Source organism: Phasianus colchicus, chromosome 3 (assembly GCF_987193195.1).
Source record: "Phasianus colchicus chromosome 3, bPhaCol1.hap1.1, whole genome shotgun sequence".
NCBI lineage: Eukaryota > Metazoa > Chordata > Aves > Galliformes > Phasianidae > Phasianus > Phasianus colchicus.
Window position 1 is genome coordinate 81,810,309 of NC_143438.1, and position 20,257 is coordinate 81,830,565.

Sequence of the window (20,257 nt, forward strand, 5' to 3'; positions counted from 1 at the left end):
CTCAGAAGTCTGTTGTTCCTTCAGAGCCCGTGCTGCTTAAAGGGATTTACAAGGCTTTAGCTTTGCACTGGAGCTTTTGTGTTGATAAGACATCTTTCAACAGGAAAAAAGAACATGCAATTCACAGAGGTCACCACAAACATTCCCCAGCTCAGTGACTTCTGCCAGCATGGTGAAATGAAACGGCAATTCCATACAGCAGCATGGGGCTGAAGAGAAGTGAGCAGAACAGAAGTAAATTCCCAGTATTTATTCTCACAGCAAGAAACTGAGTTTCAAAACAACAACAAAACATTTCCCTACACACTAATCATTCTTCCTTGAATCTGAGATAGAGTTAAAGCCTCTCTCTCAACAATCATCAATAATTGTGTTTCAAAAGCAGTTTCTCTAAGCACATAGGAAAAAAAAGCATCTTTCAGAGCTTAAACATTCTGTTGCTATAAATGTCATCTTATTCTGGGAGAAAATAATGAAAAAACATCATTTGCATTATGAATAACAAATAAACAAAAAAAAAAGCAAGTGATGAATGTCAAAGCAACATAGTAGTGGTGGTCTTTGGTTTAGTTTATGAACCAGTACTTACATTATTGCTAAAGTTGGAATTGGAGAAATTAAGTTTTAACTGAAGACTGTTTTAAATCCAGAGGAAATACTCTTTGTATCAGACATAAGAATGTAAAGTTTATTATGGCAGGAAGCCTTGCCAAAAGCTTACAGAAAAATATTTCTGTGCTACCAGACAACCACAAGAGACAACTTTTAAGTTGCAAGGATAGGATGTTTCCCAGTGCTTCATATCAGAATTTCCATCCTAACATTTTGGGGGGATTTTAAAGCTCTCATATTTCGCGCACATCTAATTTAAACAGAATTTGACACCTGGAATAATAAAACTGTCTACTGGTAAGAGGAATCAAATCATTACGATGATCATCAGTGTTAACATGATTAATTCCAGTTTACCACTGTCTCTTAGATGGATGCTACAAAGATGTAAGTTGCGAAAACTGTAGCAGATTAATTTTACTTAGGAGAACTGACTATTCATCTGCATACGTGGCCAAGATGCATCCCACCTCTTCCCACCTACACTTGCAGCCCTCAAAGAGAAAACAGATGCAAATCACTTTGGAGCAGAGAGGGAACTCTGAAACCCCCAAAGATGTCTTTGTACCACTTGTTTCAGCCTTCACTGCTTTTCCAAATTCCTCAACAGGTATTCTACACAATAATTCATCTTTTACATGTTCTAGTAGACTAACATTACTGCGAGTCCTTATTAATGCTCCATACTATGTGCCTTGCATAAAAAACTATCCAAACCAAATCAGTCTATTATCTAGAAATCAGTATGCAAGTGTTTCTTCCACTGCTTTGGGATTGTGCCATCAGTGTCATGTGCAGGGGCTTGTCAGGATTATGAGACTGACTGCACAGAAATAGCCAACAGAGACTTGGCCTGCTTGACCACCTGATGGTTGTAAATCACATGCGCTGTATGGTGTTCACATTAACAGAAGTTACATATGCTCAATCAGGCCAAGGAAGTTCCTCTGAGAATGGGGGTTGGCATTAGGACTTGGACTCAGTCTCAGCTTAGGAGAAAGCTGCACATTATGACCATTAGAGTGAGATACAGGAAATCAGACTTTCTTCTTCTCCTGGTTAAAAACCCATTGCTGGATTTTTGACAATGTTATCTCCTTCAACATCTGCCTTATTGCAGCTCCCCTCAAAGTCAAAGCAAAAGGCAGTGGAGCGGGTATACCCAAGAACCAGCCCAGAGCAGTTACTACTGCGGGTGCCATTATACCCAGCACTCTCATTGCTAAGCTCTAGGGCAGGACATCTGAGCCCCTGTCATCCATCTTACCAGAAAACCTAAGCTCTTGAGAAGGCTGAATATGAAAGATGTAGCAGCATTCAGCTGCTACCAAGTCCCTCTGAAAGTCCCTGTGAAAGGAAACCAAAAGACATTAAAAAAACTGAATGTGTGGTTTATTATATTTAAGATGCTATTTGTCTATAGGGTTTAAATATGTCTGTCACATAGTCAACAGTAAATGAATGTAATTTTACATGTTCAGTATTTTGATACACAATACAGGACTAAAAGTGTGGTAAAGGAGATGGGAAATTAATATTTCCTTGATTCACGTATCAAATTCTGCAGCACCAGATAAAAGCTTGGTGTAAGGACTTAAGCTGCAGTATTACAAGCGCTACTAAATAAACCAAGAGGCATACCTATATTAAACATTAGAGAAACAAAACAAATGACACAAGGGTTTAATATTTAAGATTTGATACAAGATTAAAATACTAATATTTTTAATGTCCTGGTTTCAAATTAATAAATATAAAAACAATATAAAAATATACACCAGTTGATAAAAGAATGCACTGAGCAAGGTTAGAAAGCTAAATTTCACTTTCAAATGTATGCAGGTATGTCTTTAGGGAGAGGATTTCTGTGTAGCTGCGACTGGTCTTTCGGAAGAAGTCCAAGCTTGTGAGCTGCTCGATGTCCCGCACCCGTGCAGTGTGCATCTTGAGAAGATCTTCAACCCACTTTGATTCATCTTCCAGGCTCTGAAATGAAAAAAAAAAGAAGGCCGACTGTGTCCTGGGCTGCATTAAAAAAGGGATGGCCTGCAGGGAGAGGGAGGTGATTGTCCCCCTCTACTCAGCTCTTGTGAGGCCCCATCTGCAGTACTGCGTTCAGGTCTGGGGCCCGCAGTAAGGAGGGACATGGAGCTCTTGGAGCGGGTCCAGAGGAGGGCCACTAAGGTGATCTGAGGGCTGGAGCACCTCTCCTATGAAGAAAGGTTAAGGGAACTGGGATTGCTTAGCTTGGAGAAGAGAAAGCTCCAGGGTGACCTCACTGTGGCCTTCCAGTACTTGAAGGGAGCGTATAAACAGGAGGGGGAATGGCTGTTTACAAGGGTGGTATATTTATAGGACAAGGGAGAATGGCTTTAAACTGAGAGAGGGGAGGTTTAGGTTAGATATTAGGAGGAAGTTTTTCACACAGAGGGTGGTGACACACTGGAACAGGTTGCCCAAGGAGGCTGTGGATGCCCCATCCCTGGAGGCATTCAAGGCCAGGCTGGATGTGGCTGTGGGCAGCCTGGTCTGCTGGTTGGCGACCCTGCACATAGCAGGGAGGTTGAAACTAGATGATCATTGTGGTCCTTTTCAACCCAGGCCATTCTATGATTCTACAATTCAACTAACACAGTATTATTTCAATCTTTCCACCTTACTTTTTGTTGACCTCTTCGATTCCTTACACAATTGGGACTACACCTTTTATTGGTAGCTGTAAAATACTGCTATTAAAACATACATATTCACAGATAAGAAAAAAAAATACAAAAACGACCCCCAAAAGCCAAAGAAACAAACAAAAACCTTTCACTAGATGTCTGCCAATATAAAAAACAATCAGGAAGGTGCTGCTGCCAGAGTGATGGGGTTGGACTGTGTGGGTGTAATCTCCCTTAGGGAATTGCTCCAAGAGACACAGGCAGTCACCACATCAGCTCCCTGCTGCACACCTTGTACCAGATCCAGCATATGTTGGAGCCATCCACAAGCTAATTTACCTCACTACAAAAATCAGAAAAACCTGCCTTGCAAAACCCTGCAGTTACAGGCTGTTTGAGTGTGTTAAATCAGCCCAGTGTTGTGTTCCAAGCATCCCTGGGGATGTGGTGAGGAACAGACCTGGAAGAACAGGGCAAATAGGACTTTTCCCCCTCTGTCCTTGCAGGCTGGTACATCTGGGGATGTGCATTAGGAACAGAGGGGTTGAGCCTCAGGTTGAGGATCATGTATGTGACCTACAAATCTAGCTGATAAAATTTGTCTTTCTGGGCTTGCTCCAAGTGACCTTCTGACAGCATCAGAGGATGTCTCCCTCCAAAACACACCCTCACACGAAGCTACAGTCATGCCAGAGCCTACCCAAAAAAGATGTCCCACAGACCAGTTTATGGGTCTGTGAAGCCCATACTCTGTAAAGCCCAGGAGGGTGAGCTTGATGGTTTGCATAGAGAGAACACAAAGTACTAGTTAAGTCACAATCAGCTGCTCTAAAGCAAATGTCCATTTGTCAACAAATGACACTTGCTCATTTTTTTTAAGCTTTTCAGCTCCAAACCCACTTTCCTCTCCACGCTGGTAGCATGGCGCAAAACCATGACTGGAGCATGAAATAAAGACCCTTACTAAGATGGAAAAGAAAGGAATATGCCCTGCTTTTTCTCCTCCATCTGTGGTGCCATGCTCCAGGAACACCACATGGCAGCATGCAGCCACAGGAATACAAGAGCCCTGTTCTGCCAGTCACATTGCTTGTCTGCAAACAGGCCTCAACGAGGCAAAATGCAATCACTATGACATTTCTCTCGTCTTCAAGCCTTCTTCTGAACAGTAAATCTTCTCTGGGCAGAGCTCACAAGACTGTCGGGTTTGTTTCAAACTGAGTACAGTGACACAGCATTTCCATGAGCCTAGAAGATTGGTCAAGTGGTCCACACTAATTTTTCCATTCCATAACTGGCCCACAAAATCTCACCTCGAGCAGCAAGGATTTTAAGCACAGTGATCAGTTAGCATGGTATATATATTGTTGTGCATTGGAAATGATGTTTTTCTCCATCTTTGCTTGTTAGTCTCACTTCAGCAGTGCAGTGGGTCTTAGAAGTAAAAAATAGCCATCGAGAACATGGAGGTAAATAGAAAAAAGCAATAAAATAGGAAACTAACCTAAAATCCAGATATCAGATATTCTACAAAAAAGAACTCCTGTATTACCAATCTCTCAAATATCAGATTGTTGGCTGCAAAGCTCAAGATGACCAGAGTTACATAGGTGGGTGAGGAACTTTCTTGTTAAAAGAGAAATTTAGAGTCACTACAGAAAAAGGAACTGTGTACTAGAGGAAGTTTCTAGTAGTTCCTCCAGCTTTGGTTTTGGAAAGGATTTTTATTTAGTATTTTCATACATGCTTTTTGTGCCAAGGTCATTAGTTTGCTACTAAAAGCAACTGGGAGCTCTTGTCAGTGCAGAGGAAGACTGGAATACCATAATGCAGGATGCAGATGAGGGAGTTCCTGGTATAGTAGGAAATTTGGTTACCCATGTTGACAGTAAGAATTTCTGCTAAGCTGGGAGATTTTCAGGTGAAACAGCAGATAGAAGGAAAGGTCGTGGGTGTGCTGGTTTATTATGTAATATTGTGAGCCACACTTATAATGCAGGTATAGAAGGAGCAAATCCTAGATAGTACCAGAGGAATCATGTGAAATGGAAAGAAAAGCTGGAGGTATAAGCTGGAATGCTTTATCTCGTTCGTGATCCAGAAAAAAAATCAGACAGGAATAGATACATAGGAAGGCTACTAAAATGCTCTTCCTCTCTTACAAAAAGAGCATAAAAGATCCTGGTCACCCATGAACAGAGAAAAGTATATGCTTTGAGGATCATCGTAAATCATCAGCAGGGATAAATCCCAAAGAAGACCACTGAAGGGCTATTTAAGCCATAGAAAAATGTTGACACAAGAATAAATGGGTATAACCTCACCATGAATAAACACAGTTTGGAAATGGAACAAATTCTAATGAGAAGAGTAGTGGTGTTCTCCAACGGCTGTGTGAAGAGAGAGAAAGTGTGTGTGACAAGAGCAGAGCTGAGGAAAGCTAATATTTCTTTACATCTGAAAAGAAAGCTGTGGAGAGGTTAGGGGAAAATTCTTATATTATCCCAAGCATTTCATCTGTGAACTATGTAAGGTTTTACACAGTCACTTCTTTGAATACATGAGATGAAATATCAAGTGCAAAAGTAAGACAAGCTGGATTGGAATAGCAAAATTTTGCCTGTACTTTCACTCAAGAACTACAGTTCTTGATATATTTTTCAAGTGCTTCTTCATTATGTCAAGCGTAGAGCAATAGCTGCTAATGAGCTCGTATAGCAGAACTGAAGTCACACTAGGAACTCTAAATACATATACCATAAGTAGCATGACCAACAGAGAAAAGAAGCTTGGGTTGGAATTTAAGAAATCAAAGAGTAAAAATTATTGCAAGCCATTCATAAAAAAAAGATCTCAGAAGGAAGAAAAAAAATCACATACAGGCAGAAATACAAGGACAGATAAATGCCAGATAGTAACTTGCAGATCCCCAACTAGAGCTTCATTCAGATGAAGGCAGGCTGGAATAAAAACACAGTGAAATATCTTGAAGACTTTCCAAGTCTTCTGATAGAAGACATCTCTGCCCAAAACAGTTAAGAGTCTAAATGGAGGGAATCCAGACCTGCTCAAGAGAGGAGTACTGCTCCAAAAGCGTGGTTTCAAAAAGAGTGACCTGAAAGTAGGCGATGTTTGATGAATGAGAAAGAAACAGTGTTCCAGGTGAATTGTGTACAGAGTTGGAATTACTATTTCTGCTTGTAGCTGGAATAGGAGTCTTAACTTTTTGTGCCAATACAAAATTCATAACATTAATGCGTTCATTCAGGAAACAGACTCCTGGCAGCCTATAGTGAAGCGTCTGTGTGCAGGAATCCGCACAGCTGTGTAATGGGAGAACAAGTTCAGGCGGAAGGACAAGTCTAAATACAGCTGCCTGGGAGGACTGCTGTCCTTGCAGAGTGCTGGAGCTCATGGGGACCCTAACGGCTCTCCTGCCACACCATCAGCTGTAGGGCATTTGTGCCGCTTTCTGCAGTTCTGAGCAAACTGAAGCCTTCGTACTTCACCAAGAGTCCTCCACTACAGCATTTTTCATCCCAAAGGAAGATAGAAAAGGAATGAGGAGGGTGGCTCATCATCTTTGATCTCTGGTAAATAGAATCTAAATTTTTCCCTTGAATTGAGACATGATCTGGATCCAGCAAGAGCTGCTGGCAGCTCTACCTTCAGCAGGTTTTAGCATACAGTTTTAACACTGTGTGGGTTGGATGTAATCGTGCTGTCTGATGCATCCAGACTGCAAGAGCAGACAGATTATATTGTACCTGCATATGGAAACAGAGCTCCATAAAAACATTAGGCTGGCTGCCAGCACAATACATCTACTCACAGTCTTTTTCAGCCTGAGGTTACTCTGACAGAGTCTGCCAAAACGTAGAAGCCCACACACTGTTTACAGCCAACCTAATGTATTTTAGTTCTTCCAGACAATTTTAGGTGCAGTAATAGTTCCACATTTTCTCTGTTACCCCCATTTGTCATAGAGGAGTACTGGAGTACTCCTGCCTAATGAGTTGAACGTGACACTTAATAGAGTCAATACCTGTACTTTCATTTAAGATCATTAACAACTAACTAGCATCTTCCCTGGGAATATCCCAGGGAACATTTACCATCAGGCAGCAGAACTTACATTGCAGCTCTCATCGTTGTCAGGCCGGTGGGGAAGGATGTACGAGAGAACAGAGAGTGGTCCATCACACTTGTCAGCTGGCTGAGTGAAATCTAAACAGCTGGTTATGATGGCATAGTAATGAGTAGGAACAGGGATGGCACTGCCTTCCACAAACCTGGGGAAGTAAAGCAAACATTTACCCACAAAGGACTAATCCATTTGGAAGAAGAATTACACAGTGTGGTCTTTCCTCCCTTACATGTGAGGATGCATGTACTTGTTAAGATGTGTTTGATTCACAAGCTCTGTCTGAAAATGAGCATTTCAATTATCTCATGTTTTGACACTGTGCCATAGAAACACCACATGCCAATGCTGAAAGGTTTCTTCAGTTCAGGGAAACAGAGAGCAAGTTTTACAGAATTAACAAAAGCTTAGAGTGTCTAACTCAATAGCAGTATGGTGTGCTGTGGTAGCCAGTTGCAACTCTAAGCTTCCAGACAGCTTTAGAGAAAACATTATTTGGAATATAAATCAGCTTCATCTGAAGGATGAATAAACACTCCATTCCAAACTCAAGGTGAAGAGTTACATGGTGAGTTGCCATTCCCTTAATTTTTCTCCTGTCTTCCTCACAAGGTCATTCAGTCTCGATGAACCATTTTGGACGGAGCCACGAAATTCATCTCCTTCCCAAAATCAAATGAAGTGCAAACAATAAATTGTTTGAGATAAAGTTATCACTAAAAGAAACAGCAGTAAACCAATTTAAATACAAATTCTTACTGTTTGATCTTTTCAGGTGTGTCATGTAAACCATCATAATCATAGTCAAAGATTGGTCCACTTATAACATTGACTCCATTTCGTTCAGTGGCATATCTCTTCACTAAAACCCTTTGGAAATAGTTCCATACCTCTATGGGGGAAAAAAAAAATCAAAAAACTAAAATTTGGAAAAACATATTAAGACATGTCAAGATTATTAATATTTTTTTCTTTCATGAAGATAAAAATCCAGTGGGCATAATTCAGACAATAGGAGAGGAAATCAAAGACTAAGCTTTACAGGTTTACTGCAACTTCATTCTGTTTTGGTCAATAAAGCCTATTCAGAATTCTTTGTTCTCTCTTGAATTTTTTTTCCCAACTAGCAATAAAGGAAATGCATGGTACCATCCTAAGCCTGGCATTGCCCTAGACATTGCACAGAGAGTTTGCTGTTCCTTCACCGCCAGCAGAAGCAGCTATTCACACACTTTTGATGTCCCTGTAAACATTTCCTTTGTCCTCCTTATCTAGTTACTGGGTATGTTGGTTTTTCCTTTTTTTTTTTCTTTTTTAATTCACAAAAGGAAATAGCACCATGATTAAAAGCAAAGCCCAAATATTTTAAAAGTCAGGGAAATACAAAGGTCATATTATTTCTCACAAATATTCCTTGAATACAAAAAGTCCAACTTCTAAATCAGGTGCAGTCTAGGATGGCCAAATTATAACAAAGCAGATTATAACAAAGGCAGAGGTTTGCCTAGTAGAGAATTCTAACCATGATTTTTGTGAAAAGCATGACACTTTCTCCCACTACAACCTTCTGAATCTTAACAAGTTGTTTACAGAGACTCACTGAGAAACACACTGGGATCTCCAGTTGCATAACTGTTTTCCTTCTTTTTTTCCCTTCTCATTTTAACACTAACAGAAGTGCGTGCAAGCAAAACAGCTCTAACTTGTATAAAGTTAACTTTTGCCTTGCCAGCTCAGACTGCTTATCTCGTGGTTCCTCAGCACTGACAGCAGCACCAGCCTCAGGAACTTCCTTCCCTAGTGTGTTTTGCCAAACTCCATGCTCAGGCTGGTGCAGAGGCACCCACAAGCTGGTCTAACAAGAACCTCAGCTGCAGTAACCACTTGGCAGTCCCACTCCTTCAGCTGCTCACTCCTTTGATGCATCAGCCTTAACAACAAAAATAGCCCCAAAAGGAAAGATTTTTGCAGCTGAATCAGTTCCCACATTGGTTTTCCACTTGCAGCTACATAGACAGCAATGCCAGTGCTGCAGCCTCGGGGCATGATCCTGCAGCTCCACTAAAGTGGGAACTGCTTAAACCAGTTCCATGTAATGAGTGATCTGAGCTCTGCATTGCAACCCACACATGCGTATTAGTTCATAATTCCTGAGGAGTACTACAAGTTACAACATTTGTTCTCAAGTGATCCTTCACTTGGTTGTGATGAAGTTGGAGGCACTGGGATAAAAAGCACTGCTGGTGGTGTGTTGTTCTCCTGTGATGAACATCTCAGCTAACTTAAATAGACTAACATTAGCATAAAAAGAGTTTTATGGAGTGACTTTAGAGTGGGAAACCCCCAATAATTTTGCTCTCTATAATCAGTTAAGTGTGCCTTTCTTCATATTTCCAGCAAACATCACCATTTGTTCCTACTCAGAGGTTTTGCAGTTAAAAGCACTCTTCTTAGGCTAAAAAGAAAAAGCCTCCCATAGTCTTTGATGTTTATCCAAACCTCCCTGGCCTAAAATCTGAATTGGAAATCTCACAAGAACAGGCTCTTGAGATTCTTTCAAGGCTTCCCAATTCCTGCCAAGCCAAAAAATGCCACCAGAATAGTTTGACGGTTTTCCTACCTCTTGGCAACACTCGAGAGAAAAGTGATGTTCAGACAAAAGGAACTTTAATACTATATCCTTGCAGCACTGAAAGTTTCAGTTGGTTTTAAGTCATTCCTCACTTTCCATAAATTGGTTTATTTTTCCTTTTTCTTGAAAGGTAATAAAAATTTTTGGTCTACCTCTAAGGGTAGGGATAGCAAAATCAAAGGTGATCCAGATGCCACTTGTCCCTGAACTACAACATGCTAAGTGCACACTCCCAGACTACTCCTGTTGGGAGGTAAAAACATATTGCCTGAGTACATTCTGCACAAACTGGGGCTACAAACAAGAAAATCTGAATGGTTTTGCACAAACTGACTTTGACACTTCAGCAAAATTGCTGAACTACAGGAACTGTGCCTGCAATCTTAGCTCAGCAGCAAGGAAAATAAACCTCCCTAAACCTTAAATGTTTCTTGTGGTAGAAAAAGCCTATGCCTTGAACTAAGATTCCCACATATATTATCTGCTGCTTAGAGGTAATTGGATTTATGTTCTAAATTTCTCCCATCCATTCATTCCACAGTTCAACAGACATTTAAAAAAAAATGTTACAAGCTTGGGAAAAAGAGACAAAACCATAGAAACAACACTTACTTTTGAAAGCAGGATACATTGGAATGATATTTGTTATTAGAAAAGCATCATACTTTGCTTCTGCAGAGGAACTTAGTTCTGAAAAAAGAAAAATACTAATGAGATGAAATGTCAGAATTCAAAGAACAAAAAAATGTTTTCAAAAGTGGTTTTAATGAGTAACCAAATGGAATACTGTCATCAAAACAGAAGTCAGCTGCTCTGTGTGCTTTCATAAAACAGTCACACAATTTATAGGCAGAGGTCTGTGGTATTATCTTCTAGTTCTGAGCAAGCCTGCAGCATGAGTAATTCTACATCAGAAATCCATTCTAAACTATTTCAGCCACTGTATTAAGGAAGGCAGAGCAATGGAGTTCACATCTGTGACACAGCAAAGTTGTATCCCATTAATATTTACTAAATCTACAAGTTTTTTCCAAGACTTAACAAATATAACTGCATCAGAACTCAGAACACTCATTTACAGAGATTTTCTACTAGCACTGTTTCTGGAGATGGTAGAATTCTATTTTGTTTTTACACTGCAGCAATCTAATATGGACTTACACATTATATATATTTATTCTTCTGTTGTTTGAAGTCAAAATTATGAATCAAATAGATTTCCAACATATATGTGCCAGTATATATCCACTGACATTAAAAGGCCAGTTTTGAAGACTGTCTTATAGCTTGTGCTTCTAGTCTGTGCAACTCTGCTTTCACCTTTGTTTTTATTAACTTAAGTGGTACACTTCATCTTTTTTGTGCATGAAGCTAAGTACCAGTTTGGAGTATCTCTCCAGTCTTGTGCAAGTGAGAGGTCACAGTCATGATGGCAACTTCTGGCATTCAGCCCTTCGTCCTGAACACATGCAGCAAGAATAATATATCCATCCCATCTGGCATCGTATGTAATGCTGGTGCTGAACCAGGTCCTCTGTGTGAAGGAGGGAATCACCCCAGGAAGTTGGGAAATTGGAGGATTCCTACCTATATTCTTTCTCAACAATCTCAAAAAAACCCTCGAGTCCCTTTACATCTGTTTTTTTTTTTCACACCTAAGGTTTTCTATAGTTAAACAGAAGTTTATAAAACCACTACTTTTACTTAAAAAACGAAATGAAGTTTCATGCATATAAATGACATTCGAATCCTTGAATTCTGTAGACTTGCTACTGAACTTACGAGGAGGGAATAGGAAGCCGTAGGAGAGCTGCTTGTCACCTCTGTAGGCTGAGCAGCTCTGGCTGTTTCCTGGAGATATGCGGAGATCGGGCCTGACACAGCTGGTCAGGTGCTCTGGGACACCGGATACCTCTGCCTGCATTGAGCAGTGACAAGAAATGTAATTCCAGCACTTACAGCTAAAAGAAAATGGCATCTTGTAGTCTACAGATTGTAAGACATTGTGTGGGGTACAGTGATCCATACCCCGGCTCTACAACCAAGTCTACCCCTCCTTCAGGCAGCTGAAATTCAAATGAAGTAGCTGATCGAAAGAAATTGGGAAGACAAATTCCCACTGAGAAAATCTGAGAGTTAAAATGAAAACTGGAAAAGAAATATTCAAACAATCTGCCTTAAAAATTCTTTTTTCCTACGGTATTATTTTCAGTGGTACTTGGGATAATTTCTGATCAGAAAATCCGCTTGGGAAAGGGGACTTCTACAAATACAAAAATACACATAGCAAATAGACTTTCCAAGAATTTTTTAAAGCAATTCCCAAGAGAAAAGCCATCACCAACCTGTTTGGAAATAGTGTAGGATGTCCAGAGAGGCATCAGGAATGTTTCACTGTAGCCACTTTCAAAGTCATGGTGGTGCAAGATATTGTACTTTGTGCGGTACAGCACTGCAGGGCGCCCATACAGAAGATGCTTCTCTACAGATCAGAAGAAATTACACTTAAATTTATCACTCAAAACCTTGAAGTTGAAAAAAAAACTGCTAAGGATATCCTGTAACATAGGGAATATTTGTTCGTCAATAGTTTTGGTTGGGATCCCACTTCCAGGCTCAAAATTCACTTTGAGCTTACAAGTTTTCTCTGCAGTTGAAAGACTGTTGGGGTCACGGTATGTTTCTCCAGGCACAGGAGACAAGGATCTCTGTGTCTACATTTGAAACACATGAGGTGAAAATGACTTTGTTGCCTTAAATCTGCTCTCATCCTATCACTCACTGTCTCAGTTTTCCTGTTTTTCTCTTCTTCCTCTGTTTTCTGTAAAACACTAAGTCCTTCATTAAAGGAAGGCAAAGGAGTCTACTCAATAAAAGAGTATTTTTTTTTTTCATTTGGCTGATACAGATGATATTCTTAAGATCTACATGCTATTTTCTGTCAGCAATATCAAATTAAATCAAAACAAAAAACTCTTTTCCTAACTTTGGCTACCAGAAACACCTCCAACTCTACACAATTTGCTTTTCTTCTGCTGTTCTGATATGTTATGGTTAAGTGTCAGTATCAGATACCTCTGATAATGTTTTTATCTTTTTGTAAGCAAAAATTAAACAAGATAGAGGAAAAACAAATTTCCTGGCTAATCTTGCACTGTGCTGCATGATTCATTCATTTTGATAACCAATTGGGAAACAGGGTTGGCTTGCTTTTGGAAATCAAAGCATAGAAATGAGGTAACCAGCCTAAACACTGTTCATACATAGGCATTTAACCTTAGAGAAAGGGGCATGTTTTATTAGTGTTTGAGTCCATATAGAAGATATTTTTATAGGATGCAGAAAATAAGTAGGAAAAACCTTGTGTAAGGACAAAGATGATAAACTTCCCTTCTTCAAGAGAAGCTGAAGGAATTCTTCCTGCTGCATATGAATAACAATCATGTTCAGGTAAATGTTCCTCAAATGGGACAAGTGAATTACCAACTAAATGCAGGAAGATCCAAGAACGTATGCTATAGCCTGTCACAAAATATAACAAAATAACTTATACAAAATAAAGCTTTTTGTTGTTCACACAAGGGAAACCTAATTCCACGTAACTGACAGCTCACAAACAAGTAACTGAAAAAGATACATATGCTTATTTCTTAAAATACAACAAAAGTACTTTTTTTATACTACTGAAATGAGGAAGTATCCAAACCTAAACAAAATAAAGATGTTGAGATATCCAGGAGCACAACTGCTTTTTTTTTTTCTTTTCCTTTTTTTTTTTTTTTCTTTTCTAATGCTTGAAATAGCTACAGCCAGGAGTAGCCCATCACTAATTGTAAAAATCAGTTTAGCAAGATGAAAGCTGTAAAAAGGCAATTTACTCACAGAGAAATGAACAATTTCACCTGTAGAAATTAAAGGATAGGCTGCACTGCCTGCTCACAGAAGTAAAACTAAAGCAGCTTTGTAAGGAATCACAGTCATCTGATAATCTGAAGTATCTCCAGTCTAAACCTGTCTAAACTTAAGTCTAAATTCAAAGATTTAGAATTTGCTAAGATGGAGAAGAAGAAATATAAATCTTTATGATGAGGGGGACACTGCCAACTATTACTGTTACATTTTTAACCTGGATAGCAGCCCTGACACACAGCTGACAACACAGCTGCAAGAACATCAGGTTCAACATCAAGGGCACAAGAACAGCCATCCAGAGGAGCAGGGGATACTTTCTCCTGGGAGAAACACTGGTAGTGAGGGACAAAGTTGCACTGAGCATCCCCAAACCAGGGACTGCTTATGTATTTGTTTGATGAAAGTTCAGTGGATAACCTGCACTCTAAAAAACAAGCATTACAAGCCAGTCAGGAGTTGTCAAGGAGCTGCACTGTCCTCTCCACTGATGGTGAAACTTACGCCCGCTCAATGCTGGAAAACCAATGTGCACATGTGGTCCATGTTTTTTATCCCATCTGTTTCTTGTGCTTAAATAGAGCACCGCTTCATGCTCTCTCTCTTTTCCTCCTTTCTCTGCTTCTACAGCAGAGATTAAACCTCCTAACAGTGATGGAAAAGAACTGAAACTTGAGGGATTGTTTGGTTCTGATCACAGCAAAAGGTAGCATGCACTTTGTCATGTGAGCAGCAGTTAGTCTTGCCCACATAAATCACGTATGTCTGTGTTTTCTTTTGACAGTTATTTGAAAAGTTGATTTACTACACATTAACTAAAATTAAACAGGAACTTGTTTGGTATCAGTGATGCAAACTAGCTTGCAAAAGAAAAGAGAAATAGCTTTTATTAACTGATGCACCAAGCTCTTACCTTCTGTTCCCTTGACATGAAAGCGCTTGTTGAGTTCATCCAACTTGTTCTTCTCAAGAATAGAAAAAAGAACAAGATTAGGATCACTGGAGCATCTTGTTGTGCTAGGCATCTAGCAAAACAAAACTAATACTATAAAACAAAGACAACTGTTTTGTTTCCTGTTTTCCAAGAAGCAATAATTGTTCTAGAAGCAAAGAACATTTCACAGGAAGGATCTGGGGAATTCCTGCAGATCAAACACTCTTGAAATAGCTATAATGGCTATAAACTTTATTAGACAATTGTGGCTAATAGTGGGAGTATCAACAGATGCTAACACCTACCTTATCATCACATGTACATCCTATATCAAAATCTGATGCAGAAGGTAGAGCTACAGGATAAAGTGGCTTAGCAACTTCATCTGGCACAGTTGGTTTATAAACATTGGCTCTTAGCAGGTGATTCAAACTTCCATGGGTACCATTATTGGGAGCAGGCTTTAATCCAAGCAGATCTATGAAAACACCCAAGGAAAGTTAATGATGGTTAGACTGGAAACTTATGTATTTAGCAATAAATATACTTAGTGAAGATCAGCAAGTGAAGATTTGCAATACTGTTTACAATACTGTTTACATCTATGCCATGCTAATGAATGCTTTTAATGTAATAAAAATGCTAATCCAAAACATAAAATTGCAAATCCTGCCTGAATAGCATGGTAGAAAAGAAGGTTAATTTGCATAAAGACACCAGAAAACCATTTTATTATAACTACTGCAGTTTCCAATACAAACCTACAATCCAGCCATCTGGAACACAGTGTTATAAGTGACCTGCTTTGTACATATGGGATAACTGCCTTTTTGATACTTCATGTTTGGGGAAAAAAAGAGTAAATAAGTTAATTATACATTCAGCTAGAAAGTTTTATTCCTGTGTTAAATCATTATTAAATAAAAGACTGTACAGAATATCAGAATGTATCATCAGTAAAAGTTTAGGAAATGTAATAATATTAGGAGATGCCATAGAAAGCTAATTGATGCCCCTGAACTGCTCTCTGAAATGTGGAGGTACAGAAGACTCCTTCCTAGGCTAATGAGGTCTGTATGTGCAAATATGCACTGTAGTGGTACATATTTGATCTGTGCCAAGCTGTGTGCAGCAGAACTATGTTAATACATTTTATTGGCAAGCTGCTAGAGCAGAGCAAGCCCAGCCGCCTGAGAAATGCCCTCAGTTAGTGTTTGGGAAGGAGACACTGGGGAAGGGATGCTGGGAGGGAGACAGGGCCTGAGCCCACAGGTGTCTAAATAAACCCTTAAAGCAGCAGTGGTTAAAGCAGCATGTTTCTCTTACAGTTCCTCAAGCAGGCAGCTTACCACACATGACATTGTAAAGTTCAATGTTTTCAAAGGGAGGTACTTTGGTCTTGTATTTGAATGTAGGTCCATAACCTATGAAGACAGTCTTTAAAAAAAAAAAAGAGAGAGAGAGAGAGAGAGTGAGAAGAATGCAGAAGAACAACTTTAAATCATAGGGTTTATTTCAGTGAATATTTACATTTTAGAGATCTCAAATATCTTCTGGCTTAACCACATTTCTGTAAAGATTACTGCATTGCTCGTACCTGCATGCTGTTTATCTTGTTGTCATAGCCATGGTCTCCATGGAAGAAACACTTTCCTGTTGGTTTCTTGTAAACATCCACAGCTTTCCTAAATTGAAAAAGTATTAGCTATTTTCTCAGCTTGTGACTGAATACTATTTTACAAAATATGTGGAAAAATAAGTATTGCAGCCTAAGAAGTATGATTATCAGCTTGCCCCTGAGGACTTTTTCACATTTGGTTTCGTCAGGGCCATGTATAAGCAAGCCACGCAGTGGACTGGATTATCCTACAAGTTCATTTATTCATGTGTATTAAAATTATGCCCTGCAAAAATCTGATTCAAGCCTTGTAAATTACTAGAGTTTTTACTACAGCAACCAGGTCAAAAACAAGCATTTTTCTGTCTGTGAGTATACAATTAATTACATTTACACTAACAAATGGATCACTGGTGTACAAGATTTCAGAACATATAATTAATAAATAGAAGAAATATGTTGATGCAATTAATAAAAAAATAATAAACTGGGGTCCTCCAGCCTAATCCCATCAATTCCAGTAAAATTCTTAAAGCTAAAAATTTTGATAGGCCTAAAATTCTGTCTTCTTTTTTGAGATGTACATGAAGCCTAGCCACAGAAACTATACAAGGCAAATGGCCAAATGGTTAGTGGAGTTATGCAAGAAATCATTTGGAGTTTCTCATTCACTGCTTCAGCAGAATGATCCTTGCATAATTCACAGCAAGATATGCACAGATGTCAAAAGGCACTTACAACACACCTTGTGTTTGCCTGGCAGCTATATAGGTAAAGAAAATTACCATAATTTAAAGCTCATAACAGAGTGGCATATGCTAAAATCTGTCATCTTCCAAGAACCACTGAGTCAGCTCTATGCGTTAAGACCCAGTCGTTCTCTTGCTGTAATACAAAATGTGGCAAAAGATCAAAGCAAGAAAAACAATATACATTAAATCAGAAACTCATAAGCCAAGGCAATTCCTCTTCTGCTCAATCTGTGGTTTTGCTCCATCATTTTGAACCAAGAGTATTAAAAATTGTCCATGCTTTATAACTGAAAATTCAGAGGCAAATGGCAGAGGCCAAGCCAAAACAGGGTTTGCTTTGACCTAAAGCATACTGTTCAGTTGTGGATTTGTTTTGCAACAAAATACAATGTAGACATTTCAGTGATGGACCTATACTACACTTTCACATGTTCTCAGGTTTACATTCAGTATGTCAGTATCTCAGTTTTCTTGCCATTTATCCTGTACATCCACCCAGCCTCTTGTACCCTAACTTCTCCAGTCCTCCCATATTCCCCACTACCTGCTTGGAATAAGTTTGGACCTTACTAAAAAAGTTTATCAGTTCCTATATATATGAGCTAAGTAGTCAAAAAAAACCAGTTCTTTGGGAAAGGAAACTAATCTGGGTTTCTCTCTTTCATCCAACAACTGATTTTTCCAAACTGGACCCTGGACCTAATGTTCAGAATCTCACCAGGAGTTCAAAACTCTTCCTGTTCCCAGATGGCCAGAGCAGGACACTGGCAGACAAAATAGTCCCAGGTCTTGTTTTCTCAGAAAGAAAAACACACTGACACCAGGCTGAAAGCAAAGTTTACCTTGCTACGTGCCACTTGCGATCGACCAATAAATGGACATCCTCAATTCGTCTATTGTAAGCATAGTGCAAGCGTTTAGGAAGGTGATGTTTCAAGTATGGCTTAAAGTGCTGGTCTGGCTTCCTGCACTGTAAAATAAATGGTTACAGATGACACTGCTGCCAATTAGCTCAGAGGCACATGAAACCCTGAAGTACAGAAATCAAGCTGTTAAGTGCATTATAGATGATGTCTTGGAAACAATGTGTACATCTAGAGTACGTGGTTCAGTCATTTCTTTGCAACGTTTACGTAAAACCGGGGCACATGGAGTAATCAAAAGATTTTTGGAAAATTTCATTGTCATGGAGGTCTTTTTGAAAGCATCGTGTAAAATGTCATGCTTACTTAAGAATAAAATTCTTCATCTGTGAGCTAACCAAACCCAAGATTGAATTTCAGAGCAAAGATAAATGCTGAAAATACATCTTGTCTGCAGATATATTTAAAGCAGTCTGGTTAACAAATCTCCTTTTTTTAAAAATTAGTTTTTATTTAAAATATTTCTTTCCATTAAGAGCTGGGTTATGGTTGAAGGCTATCAAATGAGCTTTTTTGGCATTTTCAAATTGCTAGTAAAATATTTATCCTAAAAGATTATTTTCCATTTCTGAAGGAATGGATAAATAGACTCAATTCAAGGAGTCACGATGGTCAGGGAGGTTCTGTCTCTGCACTGCACAAAAATGTTATAAAAGCTACTACAGCAGCAAACAGTGGAATTTATGACAAACATTAATCTGCACCCATGAAGTTACCATTTAACACTTTAGTCCTGTTAATGGCCAGTATTCCTACCTAAAGAGTGAGGAGGGAATGCTGAATAATGCCCAAATTAGAACACAGAGTGAGCAGCGCTAAATACTTACTGTAAGGTTGGCAACAATCACTTTAGGGTCATCTGTTAAGTAAAAAAAAAAAAAAAAAGAGAGAGAGAAAGAGAAAAGTATTTAAAAAATAAGAAATTTGCAAAAGATATCACAAGGTTAGAATTTATTCTTATAGAAGGATTCTTCCTAAAGGTTGGCTGATATTTAATAAAAGAATGCATCAGGTGGATATGCTGAATGTGAACTAAATTTAACCTCTTATCCTTTATTTAATGATATTTTAGTTGCTCAGGTAATGTTGCTCACTGTTTTATGATTTGAAATACTCTTAGCTCAACGATTACTCTATTTTCTGAAAATATAATTTCAAGTCTTATGTTTGCTTTAAATACAAAATCATCCTTCCTGAAAGATTCTGAGAGCACATTTGAATGCAATAACATGCTTCCTTAAAAACAGTCAGATAAATACGTTGTGTTTTTTGTCTCTTAGTACTTCACTCATTTCTTCAGTCTTGAGAAAAAAAAAAAAAACAAACAAACAAGTAACAACAAATTCTTAGTAGCGGAAAATCTTTTGCTTAACTCTTATTGTTTCACTGCTGAAAGCATGATGTTGCTGAGCATCAAATGAGAGCCACCGAATCCCAAAACAAGTTACAGGCTTATCCATGGCAGAGGAGCGTCTGCAGGTATTGATGCAGTATTATGGAATAGGACAGCAGAAAAGGAATTAAAAAAATGGGTGATTTGGCAGTTATTGGAGGCAAACACCAGTTCTAAAGTCAAGAAATATTCTTCTTTGTTCTGTGTTCAAACAGATGATTTACATGTGATTGCAAATATCCAACAAGGAAGCTGAGGACAGAGGCCAAAAGAGGAAAACTATTGCAGGAAACCCTGAAGTATGACTCAGAGATCAGTCTAGTTGATCTTTTTGAAAGATATTACCATTCATCCTCCAAAGAAAACTAACTTTGCTCAGCAATTTGGGAATTCAAAGATTGAAAGATCCTCAAAAAAATATTCTCAGAGGAACTGAAATATAATTTTTTGATAGACTGAAGTGTAGAAATTCAGTCTTGTGCTATCCTAGTACATTGCATAAATGTACACACTATTTCCAACAAATTTTTGCATATCCATTCTGTATTCCTGTATTCTGAGCACAAATACCCAGACAAATAAGTCTCTAATGAAATAAATCAGTATCTAAAAGTTTAACCACATTATTATTATTTCTGCTATCATTCTAGCAATCTTTCATCTTCAGAGTCCAATGT

General features: G+C 38.8%; 1 protein-coding gene across 7 annotated transcripts in view; it reads right to left on the reverse strand.

Annotated features, from left to right (window-relative positions):
- Positions 1–1,987: 1,987 nt before the first annotated feature.
- The window catches only part of ENPP2 (ectonucleotide pyrophosphatase/phosphodiesterase 2), a 70,241-nt gene continuing 51,971 nt past the window's right edge, over positions 1,988–20,257 (reverse strand). For 5 of the 7 annotated variants that reach the window (XM_090137944.1, XM_090137939.1, XM_090137943.1 and 2 more), the window contains 12 exons: positions 19,015–19,046; positions 18,107–18,234; positions 16,492–16,579; positions 16,244–16,331; positions 15,200–15,372; positions 14,874–14,925; positions 12,397–12,533; positions 11,834–11,969; positions 10,664–10,741; positions 8,179–8,311; positions 7,411–7,567; positions 1,988–2,598 (listed from right to left, as the gene is read on the reverse strand). In XM_090137944.1, the coding sequence (XP_089994070.1) occupies positions 2,428–2,598; positions 7,411–7,567; positions 8,179–8,311; positions 10,664–10,741; positions 11,834–11,969; positions 12,397–12,533; positions 14,874–14,925; positions 15,200–15,372; positions 16,244–16,331; positions 16,492–16,579; positions 18,107–18,234; positions 19,015–19,046 (1,373 nt within the window). In that variant the 3' untranslated portion in view covers positions 1,988–2,427. The remainder of the gene's footprint in view (positions 2,599–7,410; positions 7,568–8,178; positions 8,312–10,663; positions 10,742–11,833; positions 11,970–12,396; positions 12,534–14,873; positions 14,926–15,199; positions 15,373–16,243; positions 16,332–16,491; positions 16,580–18,106; positions 18,235–19,014; positions 19,047–20,257) is intronic. The other 2 variants (XM_090137940.1, XM_031591162.2) reach the window with 1 other exon arrangement.